Raw genomic sequence first — 22347 nt, 5'->3', positions numbered from 1 at the left:
AGCTGGTATAATCAGTTCCAGAGCAAAGTGAAGTATTTGCCTGCAGTAATTGGCTGAGTCCTACAAACCTACATGGGCTAATAAGAATTTTCCTCTGCAGTGTGCTATTTGGAGTGCTGTATACTTTAATGAAAGTAAATGGAAACTTCAAAATGTGAATGCTACTCCTACAACATTTTAATTTCTACTAGGCCTACAAAGCATACACAGCCCTTTCCTGTTAGAAAAATGTTAAGAAAATATGACAAATGTATATATTTGTTTTTATAAGTATATTTATAATTGTTTGTAGAATTGTACATTTCCAACAACATATTTCTAGATTTGCTTTACCTAATCTAATCTAAAACACAGCTAAGTATAGCATATACAGTGTATTTTATGTATTTGAGATTTGATTCACAAATGCAATTTTAGCACTATTATTCCATTAGAGAATATACTACACCATATAATCAGTTATTAAATATTCAAATACAAAATATTCTTTAATCACACACACAAACACACACACACACACATATATATAGCTATAGAATATATTTTTACCTCATTGACCATTGTTTGGATGAAGTGTTATAGAAAATCTTAAAAGGTGGAAAAAAACACACAGAAGATCTCATGGCATTTACAAACTTTGGCAAGCGCTTCTTTATTTACATCCAGGCTGTCTTGCAGTGTCACAGCTCTTTTCCCTTTTTGTTGTTGTGAAACCATTGAAATCACAAATTAATTTTCACTTTTGCTGATATACAGTATTTCACATAGTATTGCCTTCAAGTTGGTAACCCTTGTATGTAAAAGAGCAGAAAGGCTGAGTCGTTTGAAACATGCAAAAAAGTGGCACACACGTCAACAGTAATAGTTTTAGTAACTTGAACCTCTGCTGCTAACAGTAGTCTGCTGATGTATCAGTTCATCGTTTAGTCCACAAGGGGGTGCTAGTGGAGAAGTTTAATGCCCTGGACGCACAATGAAGACTTCAGACATACACTACTATTAATAATAATAACTGACCCTACATCTGTTGTTTACAAAAACAGTTCACAAAATCTCTCCTACACTTAGTGCTGGTAGGGGTTTTCATTTTTGGCAAAGTAATGTCCAGAAGGCATTCGATGGATCTTAATACACCGGCTGCTATGCCAGACTTATCATTATTTACATATACTGCGTTATCAGGTGTATCAGATGTCTTAAGAGCATGCATAGGTCTTCGTGAAATCATCCAATCAGAGTCTCCGAAGATAGAGCGACAGCACAGTGCAAAGAAACCCTGCGAGGTCCCGTCTAGAGCTGACTGCAGAAACAATGAAATCTCAATGGGACAATACAGCATATACATACAAGTCAAGTGTCATACAAAAGTGTAAAGGTGATCAGACGATGTGGTACAGCTACTCTATTGAAATGAGTGTTATTTTGTTACAGCTTGGAGCTTTAGACAGACAGGAGGCAGGAACTTAAAAAGGATCCAAGCCTAGATAGTACACACAGGGACACTCGCATCCAGACAACAGGTTGCGTTCACATGAAATCACAATACTCTAGAATCCCTATAGTTTAAAAGCTGGAGGACAGGTCAAACATCTATGGTGGAATTTGCTGTTTATGATCAATATCCGTAATTATAGGGCTTAATTACATATAAGCAAAAACTGAAAAAAGTCGAGCATCTTCTTTGTCAGGATAAATAAACTAATGTGAAATTATTATATTTTCATAATAGCTTTAGAAAGTGGGGCCATTATTCAACTGCAAAAACATGATAGCTGTCAGTTGAAAGGACCATAAGACATGAGTCTTATATGTCAAGTTTGTGAAGCCAATTCCCAACTAATAATATTCAACATTTATGGTTCAAAATTGTTGATATTTCAAAAACAGTGAATCTCCCCTAGAGTTACACAAGCCCAAGCTCTTTGTCTGATGTGAACGCAACCTATTCAAAAAGCAGAGATGTTCCCTATACAACAGCATATGACCTAGGCCCCCGAATCCAACAAAACACAAAGATAGTCTGTCATATATTGTACAGCTGACCCTCTTAAAGGGAAAAAAACTATTTACATTCACATCTCTAGAAAAAAGTAACAAAAAAGCAGTAAAAATGGACAGATGCAGATGAGAGTACACTAAAAATTGCCTGTAGTTGATTGACTGAGGTGTAATTTGGGACTTATTTGGGTTTACTAATCAATATGCTACACACAAATGGAAGATTTAAAAGGCAATTTCTACTGAACCCAAACCTACAGTGGCCATTATCGCTGCATTCTCTTCTTCGTTGCAACCTTTGGTAACACTGTCGGCACATTTAAATACTACACAAGGAAGAGGCAGTGAGTGATTTGGACAAAACACAGCTTCATGTCCATAACTTTCAATGATTCAGGAAGAAACGCTATTCCTTCAAAGAAACTAGTTACTAATTTGTGACAACACATATGAGCACAACTTAATACTGGCATGGTGAATTTTTTTAAGTGAGGTACCCGATCACTGAGTACATTTACATGGCCAGTACAAATCAGATAACTAGAATAATCAGATATACCCTGCCCTCTGATATTTGTTTACAAGCACAAAAGAAGTCCAATCATCGTAAACCTGTTGTGTCCTGTTAACCTGTTAATCAATTTATTTTTACTGTAGCATTTGGAAGACAAAGTACAATGAATTTCAAAATATCTCTCAGTCTTAAGCATTTTTCTTTCGTTTATGTCTTTGCCACATTAGTTTGGCTTTTATAATTTTCTTTGTTAAAACCTGCACGTGTCAACAGAAAGAAATCAGATTACTCACATTACTGTAACTACATGAGGTTTCAGGAATCTGATAACTAAGGATGCACCTATCCAGCTTTTTCATTTCCGATACTGATTCCAAAACTATTGCTTTATGCATCTGCTGACACCCGATATCAACCGATACCAGCGCAGAGACTAAAAAGAGCATTTCCTTTAAACAAAAATAAAATCAGACAAGTGTGTATGTGTGTGCCAAAATGTGTTAGATAGCTGTTATTAATCTCTCACATAACCACAGAACAATTTTGTGTAAATAAAAATTCAAACATTGTGAGACTTTCTAGACTGATTATGACCAGTAAATAATCTGTCTATTTCAATTTCAATAAATTTATACATCCAACCAGAATTTACCGATATTTGGAAAGCCAATATGTGATCCAGCAAATCTTTCAGTATTGATGCATCCCAACTGATAACTCGAGAAATCCGACAATGATCAGATTTTTGGTGTGCGTGTAAACAGCCACTGATTCACTCCAAGCAGAGACGCTGTAGAAAGATCCACACCTCCAATTTATACATAGCTCTACTTCAGTGTCCCGTGATCTGATGTGCCAGACTGTAATCTCAACACTGCTGGTGTAAATAATTATTTCAAAACTCAACAAATTCCCTTAATTAATGAGGCGAAATACGCACCCAGTCACACTTGTCTTCGCACCTACTTTGATTAAAAAAACGTGTCAATACAATACAAAAACGGTAGAGGTGACTACATGTTTGAGATGATTCAGGAGTTGTGTTGTATTTACAGGAGCTTTAAGAGGAAGTTTTTAAGGTCAGATGTTGAACCCCGCAGTTGGTTACATGCGAATAGTAGTGGTGTTCCAAGAGGCCTGCATTTAACGTCTCCCATGTGTTGATGTTCGGTGATGACTCCTCATTGGTGTCGACTAAAGCCAAACCATTTCTTAGGTGTTGCGGACCGCCAAGGCCTGTTCCAGCTCCTGCCTCCTCTGCTGGATCTGATAGGGGAAAACAGGAAGGTATAATGAATTAGGATTGTAAATAGAAACGCAGGTTGCAAGTTTGATTCTTGGGTATGCTGACTCATCCTCAGGTAGAGTATGCATTAACTCCCATTCTAACTTTTTTCTTGGGGCACTCTACCACCACCCACATTGTAGACATGACATGGTGATTTTAATTGCACCTAGTATGTGAAGGTGCGAGTGAATGTTTTGTTGTCTTTCTGTGTTTTCTCTACTGTGACTATGTGGTGGGTGTATCTCACCTAATGCTCACACTATAATGCAAAAATGTGTAGTAAAGCAATACAGTGAAGCAATACTTTTAACACGGCAATGTCTGTAGAAACAATGTTTTTTTTTCCTGAATCAAAATTCTGAATTAGGGCTGGAGAATATGGTAATATGATAAAAATCCAATCTTGGTTGCACTCCTGTGATGATCTTCTATTTTGGTAAGAATCACAATGTTGTGTTTTACCACTGTTCTTTGGAATGCAGCTCTATGCTCAAACAAAGCCACTTTTCCAACCCATCCCTCCTATTAATGAGCATCAGCAATACTCGACATGAGTGAGGTAGATTTAACCAATTGCAATGAAGTGTGAAATTTCGGAAGAATCACATGACATTAGTTATGTCTTCAAGGCCATATGCATTTATTAAGTTTACATGAATTATGATAAAACCAAAATCATGATATTACTGTTTTTGTATATGGGCCATCCCTATTTTGAATTATTCTGTCCATCATATTGTTCTATTGCAATCTCAACCAACACATCTATATACAAATAGGCAAAAACAGGCAACAATGACAATAATAATTTAAATGTCATTTGTGGTTAGGCACTAAAGAGAGAACAACTTATTGCTGGGTGACACACTCACAAAAATGAATAGTTAAATAAAAAATATGTCTTTAAAAGTATAAGATGGACGTGTCACTCTTACCTTGCAGTAGAAATAGCGGCTGACGGCCTCTTGGGACCAGGGTTCGTGGTAGAACGCCGCCCTGCGCTCCTCCTCTGGGTTCCCCACCACATCTGTCATCAACTGGCAACCACAAGAGGGCACATTCACCATCAACTGCTTTTTTTAGGTTCAACTAATTACAGATATTAATTAGCGCATGCAGATTCTTATCATTAACGATTACCTTCTCCAGAACGTATTATGTTGTTTTATAGAGACATTTCACAGTGAGAGAAGTGCCAAGTATGTGTGGGTGTGTATTAATAACCTTAAGGTCCCTGCTTTGGGATTTGAGCCAGTCTTGGATGTAGCCCTTGGGATCTCTGGAGAAACTAAGCATGAAGTCCCTCTGGATCTTCAGCTGGTTGATGGACTCGATGGTCTCATGAATCTGGAAGAGGAGCAAGAGGAAAAATATTTTAGACAACCCAAAGCACCATTTTGTCTCTCTCTGCCTCTCTGTTAATAATTCAGGGTACTGCAACAGCCACTAATACTACATCTACTAGTACTGCCATTACTTCAGCTTAACAGCACAAAATAATACTATTTAAAAATTCTGTTCAGTTTTATTTATATAGGTTAATTTTATCCACATTATGTCCTCTTCTGGGGTTGGTCATTGTTTAGAACTTCTTCAACTATTTTTTAATCCTAAAACCTGGTTTATCTTTTGGACATAGTTTATCTGGTAGTAGTTTAACTATTTACTTTGACGTTACTTGATGTGAAAAGTTTCAGTAATAAATACCTACAGACTATCATTCACCTCTATGTTACCAATAGCATCAAAGCTATATAGGTGTTGATAGTAGCTGTGTGCTAACTTCACCTTGTTGTCGAGGGAGGCGATCTCCTGCTGGTTGGCAGTGGACAGGAGGAAGCTGCTCATCTGACTCTTCAGAGGGTCCTCCACTTCCACATCAATGTCATAACATGCCGTCTTCTTCTGATCATTGGGGTCCACACTGACAACACAGAAATAGTCACGCCAACAGTCTATTTATTTAAACCCATGTGCCTGAATAACAATAAACTATGAAGGATCACCAGAAAAAAGGGCTAAAGGCTAACGTGTTTTATTATGACATCTGAAATACTCTGGACACCTTTGCAAGTTTGCGTTGGCATTTCCCATTCCCACTTTAAAATATATGTGTATTGAAAACATGTTCTTTTGCAGCACTTACTCTGTCACTATCCATTTTGGATTAGGTGTCTGTTGCTCTCTGTGGGGGATGAAGTATTTTAAAGATTACAAGTTATCGGCATGGTAGTAGCCGACACTATAGATTTGTAATAAACTTCAAAGTAGAAAACTTAATAAAAATTGATTTAAATTTCTATAACAACTCAAAAGACATTGTGAAGGGTTGAGATAGACGGTAACGCTAACCTTTCTAGAACCACTATCTAAGTCCTACAGTAACACCAAATCAAAACATACCTGATAACATGGTTGATAACAATAGGGTCTGGAGGTAACAAGAGGTTGGTTAGACGTTGGGGGATTTCAGAGAATTTCAGTCGGGGACAATCAAAAATCTATGGAAAAAAGTTGCAAACATGTCTCAATCAACAATGCTTTAGTTGTATATTTTTGCAGTAACACAGTCATGGTCTCAGCTCTCCGTACCTGTTGGAAGTACTTGTCACAGTTGATGTACTCCTTGTCATGGGAGTCTTGCAGCTTGTTGGTCTTGACGTATTGCCAGAGGGCCTGGATGATACAGGAGCGTGTCTGTGTGTGGATCCCAAGCAGGCGGGCCAGGCGGGGGTCCAGTTTAAACTGTGGGGGCTGCACACACAACCACAATACAACTGTTACCTATGATCACATGTACCTATCCTGTCTACTTTAATGAAACACTTATATCAGGTTTGGCCTTGGAACTCTACATAATAAATCGTGGTTGTAGACCTTATAAATATTACCAAATGTTTGAGGTAATTGATACATATTTGTACAGGTGATTTCTTGGCTTGGATTTGGTAGGATTTGGTTTAGTGGAATACAATCACTGCAGTCTATTACAAAATAATAGGTCCCAAATGGAGTTGTAATAGCTTTTATATAGAGGTCGGGATTGTGTCGTCACACATCATAAAATTTTCAGTTAGTGTTCATTAACAATAATGCTGCTTCAAACATGGCTGATTCCCATGGTTCTTATTTGACGTTCCATCCCAAGCTCTATTAAAAATGCATAAAGTTAGAGTATAAAGTAATTGTTGTCAAGCTAATTTTAATGAGCAGCTATCTTACAAAATAAACATTAAACATTATTTTAATTACATTATGACTCACCATCCAATCTTAACAACATTGAGTATGACAATTAATGAAATATAATATATATATTCCTACGGTGCATTTAAATAGATTTGAGAATAAAACTGTTGTAATTCCATACTATCCCATTTCATTTTGAACTTGGTGGTCCTTACCTGGTAGTCAAGCATGAGTAGCAGAGTGCAGCGTACGCTCACGTCTCCGGGCCGTTTCACCTGGAAGCCGTCCGTCTCCTGGGTGGTGGGCGTGCGGTGCCACTAAATGACCAATCAGAGCACAGCAGGAAGTCAGCGCACACCCCCTTAACCACAGCTGGCTCCATTCATGACGGTCGTGTCTCTTCACAGTTTGTTTCACACTCTGTTAGTGCGGCTAATTCAATGATCCCCGGCGACCACGACAACTTGTAGATGGCTCTATTAGCTCGGTACTGAAATGAGCGCTAATTATTTCACTGTCTGTAAAGTAATGTTCATACTAATGGTAGTATTTCTGATGTGGCTGTGTGTACGTGAGGAAGTTTTTCACCTTGAATTTAAGTGTTCTACTGTTTAATATCATTGTAGGTCATCTGTATCTTACATTTTTATGTAAAATTGAGGAAAACTGTCCTTATCATACAATAAATATAAGAACTGGCAAAAACCTCAGATAAAAATGCGCTTGAACAACAAGATGCTTTTTTGACCACAAGAGGGCTCTTCAATATATTGAGAGCTCATCTGGTGTAGTGCCCTTTAAGATAGTATGTAATCTGCCTATAGAATATAGCACTCCTCACATTCTAAATATGAGCAGTACACAGTATTTGTACTGGGCTGAAAGACTTAGAAATAGTGTGACCTGTTTCTGTGCTCCAATGTTGAGCTGTGACTCACTGTGCCCCTCATGCTTTCCTCAAATCAGAACGGCTGATTAAACTGTGATTGTGCTTCAAGGCAGAGACTTCTTGATGGAAATCATTTAGAGCAGAGCACCTGAGTGCCACACTAAAACACTCTTAAAAAGAGAAAACCTTGAGAAGTCATCATTTTCACTCCATAACTTCCTAAAGTGGGGTTTTCAGTAAATCTGTTTTGTCCAAATCAAAGTGAAGGACAACTGATGGTTAGTTTTAATGAGTAAACTCCCTGAAGCACTCACATGTGCATGCAAAACTTTGTTATGTTAAAAGCTGCTGGTGTTTGTTATCCAAAATGTAATTATTCAAGCAGGGACTTGTAGTGCTTGTTTTACAGTGTTGAAGGACACATCTATGATTAAATAATAATTTGTAAATATTAATTAGTGAAGAACTGTAGTGTAGACTTTTTGTAATTAGTGTAGATATGTGGAAGAAAGTTTATATGCTTAGTAATCCTTCATGTAAATTTAGCTTTATTTTACAACACTTCTCCTTACTAAACGTTGTGCTTAGAAGCGGCTTCTTGATGACCATACAAACATTTGTGAGCTCTCAGTGGACATGTTAACTCTTACCTCCACGAGATGGTTGTCAGGACCATACAAGTCTTTGTCCAGCTCGATGACCAGGCTCTTGAAGAAGGAGGAAAACTTCTTCTTTTGCTTCCCAGGCTGAAACACAGAAGAAGACATGAGCTAATGCAATAACACAAAATAGCTTTTCTCACAGAAGTATTAGTCACCAAACCCCGAGAAGCCTGAGGAAGATGACAAATACACAACATTCTCAGGGTCCACTTCCTCTAAAGCTGAGCAGAAATATTTGTGGTCTGTGAAAATGTTTCCTCCAGCTCAGATGACAGCTGTACCTCAGTGAGCTAACATCAGAGTCTTTTACAAAGCACTAACGCTGTAAGATCATTATGTTTCATGCTTCACTGGTCTCTGCACAAACCTCCAAAATATCAATCATGTAATACTACTCTGCTACCTGGGTTTCATAATTACAGAGGAGTACAAAGCTATTTGATTTTTTTTATATTGAATGAACTAAGAAAGATGACGATGGATTTTAGGAAGGACTCCAATGGAAACGTTTTGGGAGTGGTTGAAAATGTAACCGCAAAGTGTTTGTGAAAAATAGGGTAGTAATGGCCACAGTACCAGTTGCATTGTATCAAAATTAGTAATAATAGTAATAAAATAGAAACAGTGGCTAGTTGCAAAAGTAGCAATATTAGGCATTGCAAATGTAGCATACTTTTAAGTCATCATACAAAATACTGCCTTTGTCTAGACAAGTAAAGCCTACCTCATTTCTTTCAATACAAAGACAACTTATTGCATACAAATGTAAATATAATACTCACATCATCAAGCAGTTTCCCTTCCACTCGCAGTTCCCATGATGCAATGCTTCCATCAGAGTCATCGGCGTCAGGCCTGGCGGGGTTGAAGGTGTTTGATATGTACAGCCTTAGTTTGCGCTTTTGCTGTTGACACAAGAGCACAGAGCAGACCACTGTTTAAAGAAACATTTAAACAGGGCTAATGATAACGGAATATTTTCAGTACCTTCATGGGCCTCTTGAGGGCCTCCTGGATGTCCACGCGTTTGCGCATGATGGTCTGGTCCAGTTTACGCTCAAAGGCCAGAAGGTCCATGTACGCCTGCGACTCAGGGACCAGCTCACGGATCTAAAACCATAACATACATTTTTACAACAATATAATTATATATTATATATATTATATACTGCTTTATTTATGTTTTCACAAGTTGGATCTTGGATATGAATTATTCAAATTGTAAATTAAAATGTAACTAATGAGTGTATTGTTTTTTGGGAGAGCATTTTTCTAAGTATTTATTTTATTAATTTGTTAATCTGATCTTACATGCTGTTCTGAATGTAATGCAAAAATACAAAGATCCAATATGCAAATAAGTTAATCAATTCAGGTGACATACCATAGACCATATTTTTTTTTAAATCTAGTTCTCTATTACTTCATAACTGCTTTGTGACAGGAGTCTGTCTCACATCTGTACAAAACGACAATGTCCACAGTGGTTGGACTGGAGGTGACTGATGTGACTGACTAAAATAAACTGCTCAGATTGCTGGTGTCTGTCTGACAGATCATTTCTCTCCCTCCATGGGCGCCTTCTTATTATGACTTCCTCACCGGGCGATGGAGTCTAGCCGTGAATGTCCCTAAGCTACTGCTCGGTCCATCAAAATCCTGCAGGTCGACTCCGAGGACACAGGGGGGTCCAAATGAGATGCAGCCAACATCACATTAGCATACCATTCAAAGTTCCTCCAGCATCAAGGGCTCGCTTCACCTCTTCTGGGTTTTTTTCACTTAAATGGCCGCTTCATTGTTCCCCTCTCATTCCTCTCCTATCTCCATCTCTCTGGCTTTCGGCAGGCCAGGGTGCCAGGCAGACAGACATTCCCTATCCGTGACTCATTATAGTGGAGTGGAGTGGCGCCCCCAAGCCATGCTATCTATCCTGTCTGGACTATAGCAGAGGATAAGCTTTTGGACGCTCTATGTTCTCACAGCGATGGCCAAAACTCATAAACAAATACAGCTATCCGACCACATGATGCAAAAAAGATACTGTTTAACTGTTTGTATTTGTTTTGTTTTGTTTTTTTCAAATCGAAATTCTGTTCTTGGTCAATTTCTCCCCCAAATCTATTGCAAAACAATCCCGTACCTTCTGGTTATTTGGAAGTCGCATTTAATGATACGGCCTCTGCGACTGGAAACCTGGCTACCCCTGACTGGGATTGTACTGCAGTGGCGCATGCAAAAATAATGACAAACATAAAAACATCAACAACAACAAAGGTAAAAATATGCAGCCTCACCCTTTGCGGAAGAATCTTGTCTGCCATTTTCCTTCTCTTAGCACTAGAGAGACGGAGAGAAAGACAGAGGGAAAGAGGAAAAAGAGAGCATGTTACTATGGTGACTGATAGCGTAGCACCCAGGCCATCTGCTAAAATGCTGGGCCATATCCAGCACCCCAGCGCCCCAGCTGTGTGTGTGTGTGTGTGTGTGCGCCTGTGTGTGTGTCCTGTGTTCTCAAATACAGCAGTGTACCTGGAGGAGAAAGCTGCCTCTAACGGCCAAAAGAATGTCACATCACATCTCCTGCCCGACACACTCCAGTGGTTTTAGGAACAGAGACATTCACAGTGAAAGAGAATGAGCCAAAGTCTTCATTGACAAATCATTTCCACTGCATTTGTTTGTTGTGATACTTACCAGAGAGACTCGGAGCAAAAGCAAATGTTTAGTGCCATATGTGTGTGTGTTCTCTTAGTGACTTAATATTTACAGCTCAAATATTTCAAAACAAGCAAACCGTTCCTTGGCCAAATGTCATGCATTTTGTTTTCTGAACTTGCTGTTCTAAACTGCTGCGTGCCACAAAACTCCACCAGCGGTCACTTGGTATGCATCACAGGCACTGCGTCAGATGCATGAGGTCATGTGATCCAAAGTGACCCACACGCACACTAGTACAGTTGTAATAAGTACAGGTGACATGCAGTACTGTGTGCCCAGACCCACTGTCTGTGCTCCTATGAAGGTCCTTTGTGGAACATGTGTAGCCCTGGTCAGTACTGGTCAGTACTGGTCAGTACAACAGCACTGTCCTCAGCACCATTGCAGAAGCTCCAGTGAAGTGAGAGCTGGGCTGAACAAACACAGTCAAACTACAGAAAAATCACTGAAGGAAAGAGCTGGGAAACACATCCTTTTACGAAGAAGCTACCACAGACTACGTTTTAATATGGTTTAAACTTTAGTTTTAAGTGGTTAAAAGTGTTCCACATAGCATCCTTCACTTATGTGCACAATCTTATTTGTAATGAAATGCAATATTGAAAAATATAGCTAAATAAGAAAAATGTAAAAATGAGCACAGTGTCTTGATGTATCAACATGTATTCATAATATCTCATAGGTAATATTAGAAAATCATTACACATGCAACCCTTAACAAAATGTTCAGCATCCAGTAAAACTTGACTTCATTAAGGTTAAATCTATGAACACAAGGTCTATCTGAACATTAAGAACAAACTAAAGCAGCTCCTACAATTGGAGTAAATCTCAAGGCTATTTGTTATGTACTGTATGTAATTGGTGAGTAGGGAAGTATGGTAAAATAACATTATACTATATGTATAAATATTATACTAATTATATTTAACTATAAGTGTCTCAACTTCATTTTTGCTTATAGGACCACATGCCCAAAATGTAAACCATGAATCATTTGGAGAGTACATTTCAAAGGGAAAGTAACACCTGCACCACAACATTCTGCACTGACTTTAAGGACTTTTTAAAGGCCTCTGTTTTCTCTCTAGCTGCACAGTCTGTTCCTATCATGCCATGCTCCAGTCCAAAGCATGCACCACTACTTGTAGGAACCAAACGTTTGCAGCTCTGTGGGCATGAGCCTGGCCAAAACAGAGCCTTGGAGGGAGGACCCAGGGCTCAGCGGACAGGGCACTCAGATCAGGACCACCAAAGCGGGGAGAAAACGGACATGCAGCAGAATAAACTCCTACTTTGATCCGAGCGTGGGATCTGATTGGGGCTCTCTCATGTCCATCTGCCTCGCCGGCATCTCATTGGCTCCTGGGAATCCGACCGGCTTCCTAAGGTTTGAAATTTGAAGGTTGTACTGTTAGAAATGTAAATATGACACTTTAAAGGGGAGTAAGGGGCGGGACTTTAGGTTTAGACTGCTTAAATGTTTGTGTGTGCTACAAGTGTTAGTGAGTGTACTCCGACAGGCACTAGCATGGGGTAGTGTGTGTCCATGCACCCTACAGAGGGCTGTTGATCTGAAACTCAACGGTGTTTCACGGTGAGCCGTAATAAACATGCTTCACACACACAAACACACACACACACTACACTGATAATGGAAAGAGGTGCTTGGAGGGGCACTGGAGGCAAGATGGATGGAGCACTAGTGGCGAATGGGGTCTAAGGGTGCACAAGGCAAAGTTAAAGTGAAATTTTTAAAGGTTCCTGTCATAAGAAACTCAGAAGTGATACAATCCAAAAGTTAACGCAAAAATGTTTTTGGGATCATAGAGCAGAGAGGGTCATGGTTGCTTAGTAATGGACTGTTAGGAGAAGAAAATAAAAATAAAAACAGTTGGGTCATGGTTAGTGTTGACTTGAGTGAATAGAAGTACAGCTAACATGGCTTCAGTAAAGTTCGAGCGACAAAGAATCTGAAAGCTAAAATGAATTTGTTTTTTAATTATCATCTTAGAAGATTTTGTGGTTGAACTCAATGGACGTTTCGCCTACTGAAGTTGGACATCATTTCTAATCAGAATCACACCTTAAGAATACAAGATATGAATCGAGGTGTTAGTGTCATAATTAACCTTGAGATACTTTTTTATGCTGACTATTCTTTCTTAAAAGTGTTTTCATGGCTGCGAAATATACAACATTTTCTATAACACTGCACAATATTATTATATACAGGGTTCAGTTAAATAGAACTTAATTAATTTGTTAAATAATGAACTAAATATGAGACCCAAATTTTGTGATTTCTTTTTGTGAAATAAATTAGCACAGCCTGTATTTATTAAATTTCTCTGATTGTGCATGAATAAAGTTTCTTTCTAATCTGACTCATTCTAACCTTAAATGATTCTCCCACAACAAGATTTGCAAGATAGAACAAGATAACAGGTTTGGTTAGGTTGCTTTACTTAAGCTATCAAGATATTTTTGCAGTTACTTTACAAACTAGGACTTTGCAATTCCTCAAAATTCAGCCATTTCTAAAAGTCAGTGATCACCTTGGTTCTTCTAAATGGGGAGGTCTAAAGGTCTAGAGCCAATTGTCTGTCAGTAAAAACATGTGGGTTGGAGCAGAGTTCAGACTTTGAAAGATGAAATGGCATGGATTACAAAGCAGTATTTTTTAGCTTCAGGAAATAAACACTGAAAGGCATTTTGTATGTATTTGATTTGGTACAGAGATAAAATAAAATACTTTGCTACTGTTATTTGTCATATTGCCCAGCCCTAATTTGCAGCTATAGCATCTGCACCAGAAAGTTTGTGGTGCTTCCATACTCCTCACAGGACTTTACACTTGGCCGACTGTAATCTGATACTATTTTTGGCTCACTGATGCTGCGCGGAGTGAGGAGGTCTCAATGACACCGCTCGCATACGCACAGGTGGGTCGCCCTCGGCAACCAGATGTGCGCTGCCGGGCCAGATCCGAGCAGCGTAGAGGACACGTACTTTCACGAGGCGGTGGTGAGCAGCTGGGGGGCGACGCACCTGGATGGGTCACCCTGTACCATCGATCAGGGGCCCGGGCACTAAAGGGGGGGCAGGCTGAAGTGGGACAACATTTCCCCTGGCCTGTTCGACAAGTCTGCCTAATTGCAAGTGGATCAATTGTACTGCAGATAGTGAGGGAATGAGACAGAGGGAGACCAAGGCAGCTGAGTGTGCATATTGATTGTGTTTTAATGACCATACCTGCTGCACACCTCTCCTGTACAAGCATGTGTGTGTGTGTGTGTGTGTGTGTGTGTATGGAGTAGTCGGAAAGCTGACCACCTAAAGTCAAGGAAAACGCTAGAGCCTCAGTATCTTGATGGATGGTACAAAAGGTGAACCCAGACACATGGAGGCGTGAACATGGAAAAGGAGGGGCAGGTGTTCAAAGTGAAAATGCACCAAAGGAAAAAAAGGTGAGAGAGAGAGAAGGAGTGAAAGGAGCAGCACAGAGGAACACAGGTCCTGCTTTGAGGAGGTGATTGGTGAAATGAGGAACTTTTTGGTACCAAAATAGTTCTGTGATGTCTTATAATGTGGAATAATGCACAGCTCCTAACCTTCTACTAGATAGCACTAAAACTAATAAATGCATTGTCAACATGTAGGAATGAACAACCACAAAAACAAACTGCTTTAAGTTCATCCAGTGTTGGTGAAACTTAATCAATCTTAGCAACAGAGTTGGACAGGGCTGCAGACCCTTTTCATTTAGGAAGTAGATTGGACTGACTGGCCAATCCTGCCAATCACATCTACTGAAAACAACTGTGCTTTTTTAAGTGAAAAGCATTGTTGGTTAAGCCTAGCAGCATGTGCTTATTATTATATATTCCTCTGTTACTACTGTGGAAGTCAGCAATTTTAAAAGTAAAAAAAAAAAGATTAGTGATATTAATGATGATGAAATGTAAATATAAGTTCAATCCACACCGTGAAGTAGTTCACATGCCGTGCGGCGTTTAAGGGGTTCAGTAAAACTCACTTTCTGGCTCGGTTCTGCACAGCCTGCTGCTGTTGCTGCTGTGTCTGCTGCTGTTGTTGGACCTGTTGGGAGGGGGCAGGCCTCTTTCGGCTGGGCTCCATCACAGGGGAGGGCAGGCCGGGCCGCACTGTCGGGCTGCCACCGTACGGGGGGCCGGGGGGGCCCATGGGTGCTCCCTGGTGGGGCATCCTTGCTCCAGACGGCATGCCAGGACGCTGTGGGAGAACACAGGAAAACTGAGTACAGCCCGAGATAAGTTAGCATTGTTTTTATTTAGGAAACAATTTCATCATCTTCACTTTATTGAACATAGTCATGGTTCCATTCTTTTATCTCACTCCTCTCTTTTATATTTATTAACCTTTAGGAACACATCCCAATCAATAAACAGCTGGTCTGAAAACACAAATATGCTTTGCGTAATACACTAGCGTCAATGTTAACTTTTCAGTTCAGTGAAACTTACAAAACATAACCTTTAGCCAACATGTTATAGAAGTACTGTTCCACACTTGTAATAAAAAGCTTTTGTTAGTAAATAATAAAATAGAAATCCTTGACATTGGTAAATGCTATTATTCAAACTTAACCAAAGCTCACAAAACAGACTGAACGATTAGACAGCCGGTAATAATTCTTCCTGTAAAACAATGCAAACAGAGTCCTAGTCCTGGCTCAATATTTAGCATCTGAGCGCTGACGCCTGGGAACAACTGGGGACCTCTCACCTGTGCCTGTCACTCCCATAGCAACAGCTGCCTCCCCTCACTGCATTGTTCCAAACGCAGAGACAGAGGTGCCTTTTTCACTGCTATAACACACTAATTGTATGATCCTCCTGACCATGAAAAACTTTAGCAAGTTAGAGACTGAAAAACTCAATTAAACAAAGACCAAATAGTGTTAGGGATCCCTGCCAAAAACTCATAACATTTGGTACAAAACTCGTCTAACCATGGACTAATTGAATAGGTCTAATTACTAGTTCTTTATCTTTAGATGTTTCAACTTGTATAGTAAATGGAAACTCAATCAAAAATGATTTAGTTTCTTTTAGAAATTTTTCACATTAAGTCCACAAAAGCACAAACTTCACCCATACAATAGCTACATATAGTTAATGCTCCACAATGAAGCTAATGTGATTGTGCGATACAGCCAGAGCAGACGTGGCTGTCACTCTGTCTGTAAGTCTGATGGGGGTGGGGCGATTATGGAGGGGGTCAGGGCAACTGAGAAGTGTCCCGTAACGGCAAGAGGATAAAACAGCATATGGTGAGGGGCCTAGTACTACAACCCACTGTGCTTTAACAACCTTGGACAAATATACAAGAAGTTTTTGCAATGCCTCACTGCTGTTACAGGAGCGAATATTTGAGATAGCTGATACACAAAGAGATACATTCACGGGGATAGTGTGGTCTGACTTCCTCTAAATCCACACACATAAACCAGAGTGGAGGTGCGCTACTGTATAATATGACCTGCTGAACTGATTCCAACGCTGTGCCCCGGGCTGTGCCAGTCAGCCAAGCAGCAACCCTATCTGCCATGAGGATGTTATGTGAGACGCGCGCTGGCATATTCACGGGGGGACGAGGCTGCAGGGATTTGATGAAGCCAAACTTATCCCACACAGAGCTAAACATAAGAATCTGTGGGATGGGATGTAAACAATCCAAAGGTCTCAGGTTGGAGTGGAGAAAGCAGCTACAAACTTAGGTGAAAGTGTATTGGTGCAGGGTCAAAAGTAGGCGACTGGAGTTAAAGTGGTAGGGTTTCTATATCTTAGACAAACTTGAAACTAACTTTGTTTCAGTATAATAAATGATGAATAACATGGGATAAAGCAACTAAATAATGAGTTTTTTTTCTATTTGGCATGTACTGTGTTGGAATAACTTTGTTCAAATTTCTTATCTCAACTGTTCATCTAGCTAGAGTTGGCAAAATTATCAAATCAGATATTAACCATTGCAAAAACTAGTATCAAAACTCATTTGAACACGTATCAATACTAAAAAAAAAGTCACATCAACAGGACAAAAATTAACTTGAATAACTGAATAGCTTTAGAATTACCTTGAGTAGTATCAGAACAAGTATATATGGCTACATATACCATGGGTGACTGAGGGATTCCACAAATATAATACCACATGGTAATATAAAAGAAAATACTATTATTTAATGTTGAAAATCATAATCGATGGTAACAGAATTTATACTTTGTAATGAAATCGAGTTTGACAACACTACATCTACTTTTACTAATAATTACACCCTAACTTTTAGAATTAGCAAAAGTACTTTGTCTTACTTTTCCACTTTATGGGATAAATTGTAATCCATGTTTAATCCTACAGTATATGAAAGTACTATAGTTATGCCGAGATAATACCTAACAAACACTGGTTATGTGGCTTCCAATTTGTAACACTGGAACACTTAATATCGTAATCTTAGTACACTCTAACTTGCAAACAATATAGAGCAGCACAGGCACCCATTAAATGAAGAGCTGACAGTTTAAATTTCACCTTGTTGAGGAATGGTATCTGGTGTAATATCTTGGAAAAGTCTTAAACAAGAAAGCAAGACATAATATGAGCTAAGATTTCAGCTCAGTATATGTACTGTATTCAGGTTGATGAGGTAAATGTTAGTGGCACAGGTACCCATTAACTGAATAGTTGACAGTTTTGAATTTCATCTCAGTGAGGAATGGCGTCAGGCGTAATAGCTTGGAAAAGTCAGGAGAGCAAATACCAATATTCACATTGTATTGATAAGACAAGATGGGGTTTTAGCTCAATATATTAACTGTATTCACGTTGGTGAGATCTCATAATCACCAAATAGCTCTGTGCATCTCGACAAACGCAAACTGTCTCCTCCTCACTGAATTGCCACATACTTGAACACTTCATATCTCCAACACTGTCACAGAATGTTCAATTTTATCTGCTTTTCCCAGGCAGAGGACAGGGAGCTTTTTCTCACTACCCTGACCCTCCCTGACCTCCACAAACGTAGAGGAGAAGGGGGGAGATGTGCTTGATAATGATAGAAGAAGAGCTCTTAGCCCACCCAACCGCCTGAGCACCGCACCACAACCAAACAGCTTGGCTCCCACACACGGGCTGGAACATGGCGACCTTCGTTAACCACAACAGACTCTGCATACTCTCTGTTTAAACAGTATGGAAAAGTAACGTCATGCACCCACTGCCACGGGCTGACAAACTCCACAGAAACATCCCATATCCCATAGTATAAATATTTCTCCATTGCCATAAACAAAAGAGTAGAGATGTAACGTAACAGTAACTGAAATATATATTGTGGGCTGTCATTGTATATCAAACAACAATTGCTACTTTGCTTAAAGGTCCTATATTACCCAAAAGCGACTCTTCTGAGCTTTAAACAATGTTAGAATGTTATTTCCTCCTCAGAAACATACCTGGAGTTGTGATTTTGTTTCACTCACAGATGTTTGAGTAACCCTTTATTATTAGTCTACATTATTAGTCCTTTATTATTAGTCTGTCTACATCTCCAAAACTCAAAATGCTCTGTTCCACTTTGTGATTTTTTGTTTAGTAGAGATGGGAAATTCCAAGGCTGAAATTAACCAATGTTTCTAGTGAATGTGTATGTATATTTAAAAACAGAGTGGAGCACTTCCTGTATTATCACATGACATCACAAGGTGGAATAGAGTATTTTCAGTTTGAGAAAAGAACTCTCTCATTCTCTCAATATGCCTAAATACATAAAAAGACAAACCAACTCTTAGTATGTTTTTCATGAGGAAATAACATTATAACAGATTAAAAAATAGCGTAATATGGGCGTGTAAATGCACTTTTTTCTTGCAGCAATGACTAAAAAAATAGGGAACTACACAGAGCACGATCCTTGCTTGCACGCTTCATTTCAGTGCAGACAACATTAAGAAATAACTGCTCCTATAAGTTATTTTACACCTTAATTCTTTGGATAATGACAATAATGATTCACAATAAAAGCTAAAGTTGTCATGATATTTTAAAATGAAAAAGCAGAGTATTAGCTATTCTGTACTCACAAGACTACAACTGCACAGGAAATGATTCAAAAACAACTATTTATGCAGAAAAGGAAAGGAAGGAAAACAATGTATTTATATGAAGCCTAAGACTAAACTTGTGAACCTTACTACTATAACACGGCAACAAAAAGAGTATACCAGCCCGTCAACAGCCAGATCTTTCCATGTTTGAATCTTTGGGTGGAGGGGGTATATTTGGCTTGGAGCGGCATGAGCTTCATCAAGGTTAATTGGGCTGTTGAGAGGACACGTTCTTGCAGATCATCAATCACCATCTCCATTGTTTCCGATGGAGCAGATACGAGGTCCCAGGCCCGCCCCCCTGGCCAATGACCCATCCTGTCACACGCACAAAGGCTCTTCTGGTGTTAGTATATAAATCTAGCAGGTGTCAGAGCATAGACAGTGATTAAAATGGAGTTATGAGGGATACGAACGCATCCAAGTGAGAATATGGGATTTTGGTAATTAGTGAAAGATATGAGGATGTTTCAGCGTGACCTTATGAAGAACTCAAGGAGGAGGAGGGAGCGCTGCCAGGTTTTCGGTTCATTGCACAGGTCTAATAAAATCCAAGCTAACTTTTAATGTGTGGTGGTCTAGGATGCCTTGCAATGAGGAAATGAATATGAGGATACGTCACATTGGTCGCAGAAGGACCCAGGATGCAATTTCAATAAAAGAAGCAGACTGTCAGAGTGGTTAGTGTTCTTTTTCAAGCGTTCCAACTTCTCCATATTATCCTCAAACATGTTTTAATTGGTGGGCTATTCAAGGCTTTAAAGGTGCACTGCACAACTTTTCTGGTGAAGGGTCCACTGCCTGATTGTTTCCAAGGAGATGTTATTGCTTTGACTAGAAAATGCAATGGTTATACACATTAAACATATTCATCTAGCTTTTTTTCATTACGGGTGTCTATTGTTCAAAAATACCATAATTCCTTCTGTGAATAGAGGGGACTCTCCACAGATCTTAACTGTAATGAAGCGTAGTGCTGTAACATGCTTGCCTCCCTTGTCATACATGTGATCTATACTGTGGAACATTCAAGAAAAAGAAATAACCTTTTTGGAGATAAGAAGGTGACAGTGCCTCCAATAGTAATGTCACGCAGTGCACCTTTAAGAATGATGAGAAATTAAGATAGTTACCACGGCGATTAACATGAAACTAAATTTGATATCCTTTGAGTAGGAAAAACTCCTCAAAATGTTGCAATAACAGGAAATTGAAGCCTATAAATATGTAATATTAATTCACCCTATGTAAGTGAATGGTTGTAAATATTAGGCTAATCTGCATGCCAGTTGTAATATCTTGTTATAAATGAAGAATGAATGAGCCACACTTTCATAATAGTCTAGCACAAGATATAATAATCTAATCTCAAAACCTGTTATTATAATTTAAACAGTTTCTTTTCACAGACACGACAAAACTCCCTGCTTCCTTATGCATTCAGCGCTTGCTCATTCATTCCCTAACCTCCCTCATTAAGTGCCCCCGGTCTTAAAGTGTTATTTATTAAAAGCCACGTACAACTGCTTCAAACAGCGCGTCTCAATGTCAAAGTCCAAACTTTCCAAACCTTCGCTATCCTTCTGCGCATCGCAACCAAAACAAGCCAGCAGCGCTAATGAGCACTGCTATTGTGCGCTTACAATAACAGCAGTCTGACCTCTAACCACGAGCCACACTTGGGTTGACATTTCACGCTAGCTTCACGTGAATGGGCTGATTGTTCTGCCTGATTTTGCAGCGATTGCGCTCCAGCTCCAACCACGATATAGCTACACTACTACGTCTGTGCGTGCGTATGACCTTACAGGTTCAAATCCCCTTGCAACGAGCCACAACACTACTCAACACCACGCTGCTGCTTGGCTGGAAGGCTACTCCGGGCTTGTTGTTTTGAGTGGACCCGTCAGTTTTTCGCCCTCCTCCCCTCTGTCCTCTACTCGTCTCCGGGAAATATTGCACAGTGCGCGTCTGTGTTAGCCAAATGGAGAGCTATGGGTGTTTTATATTCCAACAATTACGCACGTTTTTTGCCTTTTGTGTTACTGGCTTGGACGCATCCTTCCACGCTGCTCCACTTCTCCCAAAGCCATCCCTCGCTCTACGATCCAAGGGGGCTGGAAATAACCTTCACATGGCCAGCTATCTCTCCCCTCTCCACACACACAGACACACCGAGCACCGCTGCCTGCCCACCCGCCTGCCGCATACACAAACCCGAGCGACGCATGCCACAGCCTCGCGTCCCTGCCCGCTCGGAGGATTGACGGACAGCGCCACTCACCACTCCATGGACCAAGAACTCAAACAGTTTGCTCTTGGTGGCTTTCCTGGCTCCCCCCGCCGTGTCCTCCGTAGCCATTTGCTCGGTCCCCTCCGGTTCACTCCTTCTTTTGTCTTCCCCTCTCCCGTCTCCCAGCCTCCGGTTCCCTCCCCTGCTCCACTTTCCTAGTCTTTGTGCTCTCCTTTTCAGCACTGCCCGCCCGTCCTTCTCTTCGCTCCCCGCGCTCTCTCTCTCCTCTCCTCCCTCGCCTTGCCGTGTGTGCGCTCACAGCTCAGTCAGTCTCTCGCAGTGCTGTGTCTGGTACACTAGCTCACTTTTGGAGTTCAGGCTGCCTTTCAGGAGCCCGGCACGTCGCGGCGGAGAGGGGGGTGGGTATAGGGGGGTCTGGCACAGGCAGGGGGGTTTCAGCCAGCCCACCCTGCCGCCCGCCCGCCTCTCCTCCTACCTCCCACCCCCCCTCCTCTCGTCCTGTCTCCTCCGCTCTCCCCTCAACGCCACACAGCTGTTGCATTCCATTGGTAGATAAGCTGCGTTGGCTCGTAACGGTGAGCCTCTCAGTTGGCCATTCCGCTGCCGCCGTCGGTCCCGTCTCCCCGGTGACCAACGCAGAGGCCACGGTCAACACAACACGCGCGGCCCGGGCCCG

At 40.4% G+C, this 22347-nt stretch overlaps 1 protein-coding gene across 4 annotated transcripts; it reads right to left on the bottom strand.

The window, feature by feature from the left end:
- Window positions 1-382: 382 nt before the first annotated feature.
- On the bottom strand, window positions 383-22057 carry smarcd3b (SWI/SNF related, matrix associated, actin dependent regulator of chromatin, subfamily d, member 3b). Of its 4 annotated transcripts, XM_055151131.1 has the most exons (15): window positions 21702-22057; window positions 15301-15515; window positions 12557-12646; window positions 10838-10880; window positions 9528-9650; window positions 9323-9445; window positions 8529-8624; window positions 7205-7306; window positions 6393-6554; window positions 6204-6301; window positions 5947-5985; window positions 5589-5724; window positions 5025-5147; window positions 4736-4837; window positions 383-3778 (listed from the first exon to the last, which is right to left on the bottom strand). In XM_055151131.1, the coding sequence occupies exons 1-15, from the start codon at window positions 21777-21779 to the stop codon at window positions 3725-3727; spliced, it is 1584 nt and encodes a 527-aa protein (XP_055007106.1). In that variant the 5' UTR covers window positions 21780-22057; the 3' UTR covers window positions 383-3724. The 4 variants fall into 4 exon arrangements, with proteins under 4 accessions (XP_055007106.1, XP_055007107.1, XP_020791277.1 ...); XM_055151132.1 differs by lacking the exon at window positions 5947-5985; XM_020935618.2 differs by lacking the exon at window positions 12557-12646.
- Window positions 22058-22347: the final 290 nt, after the last annotated feature.

The sequence above is a fragment of the Boleophthalmus pectinirostris genome, unplaced genomic scaffold (assembly GCF_026225935.1).
Source record: "Boleophthalmus pectinirostris isolate CB_2022bp ecotype Guang Dong unplaced genomic scaffold, ASM2622593v1 HiC_scaffold_15, whole genome shotgun sequence".
NCBI classification, from domain to species: domain Eukaryota; kingdom Metazoa; phylum Chordata; class Actinopteri; order Gobiiformes; family Gobiidae; genus Boleophthalmus; species Boleophthalmus pectinirostris.
Note: the sequence above shows the minus strand (reverse complement) of the source record. Positions and strands in the feature narration are given on the sequence as shown.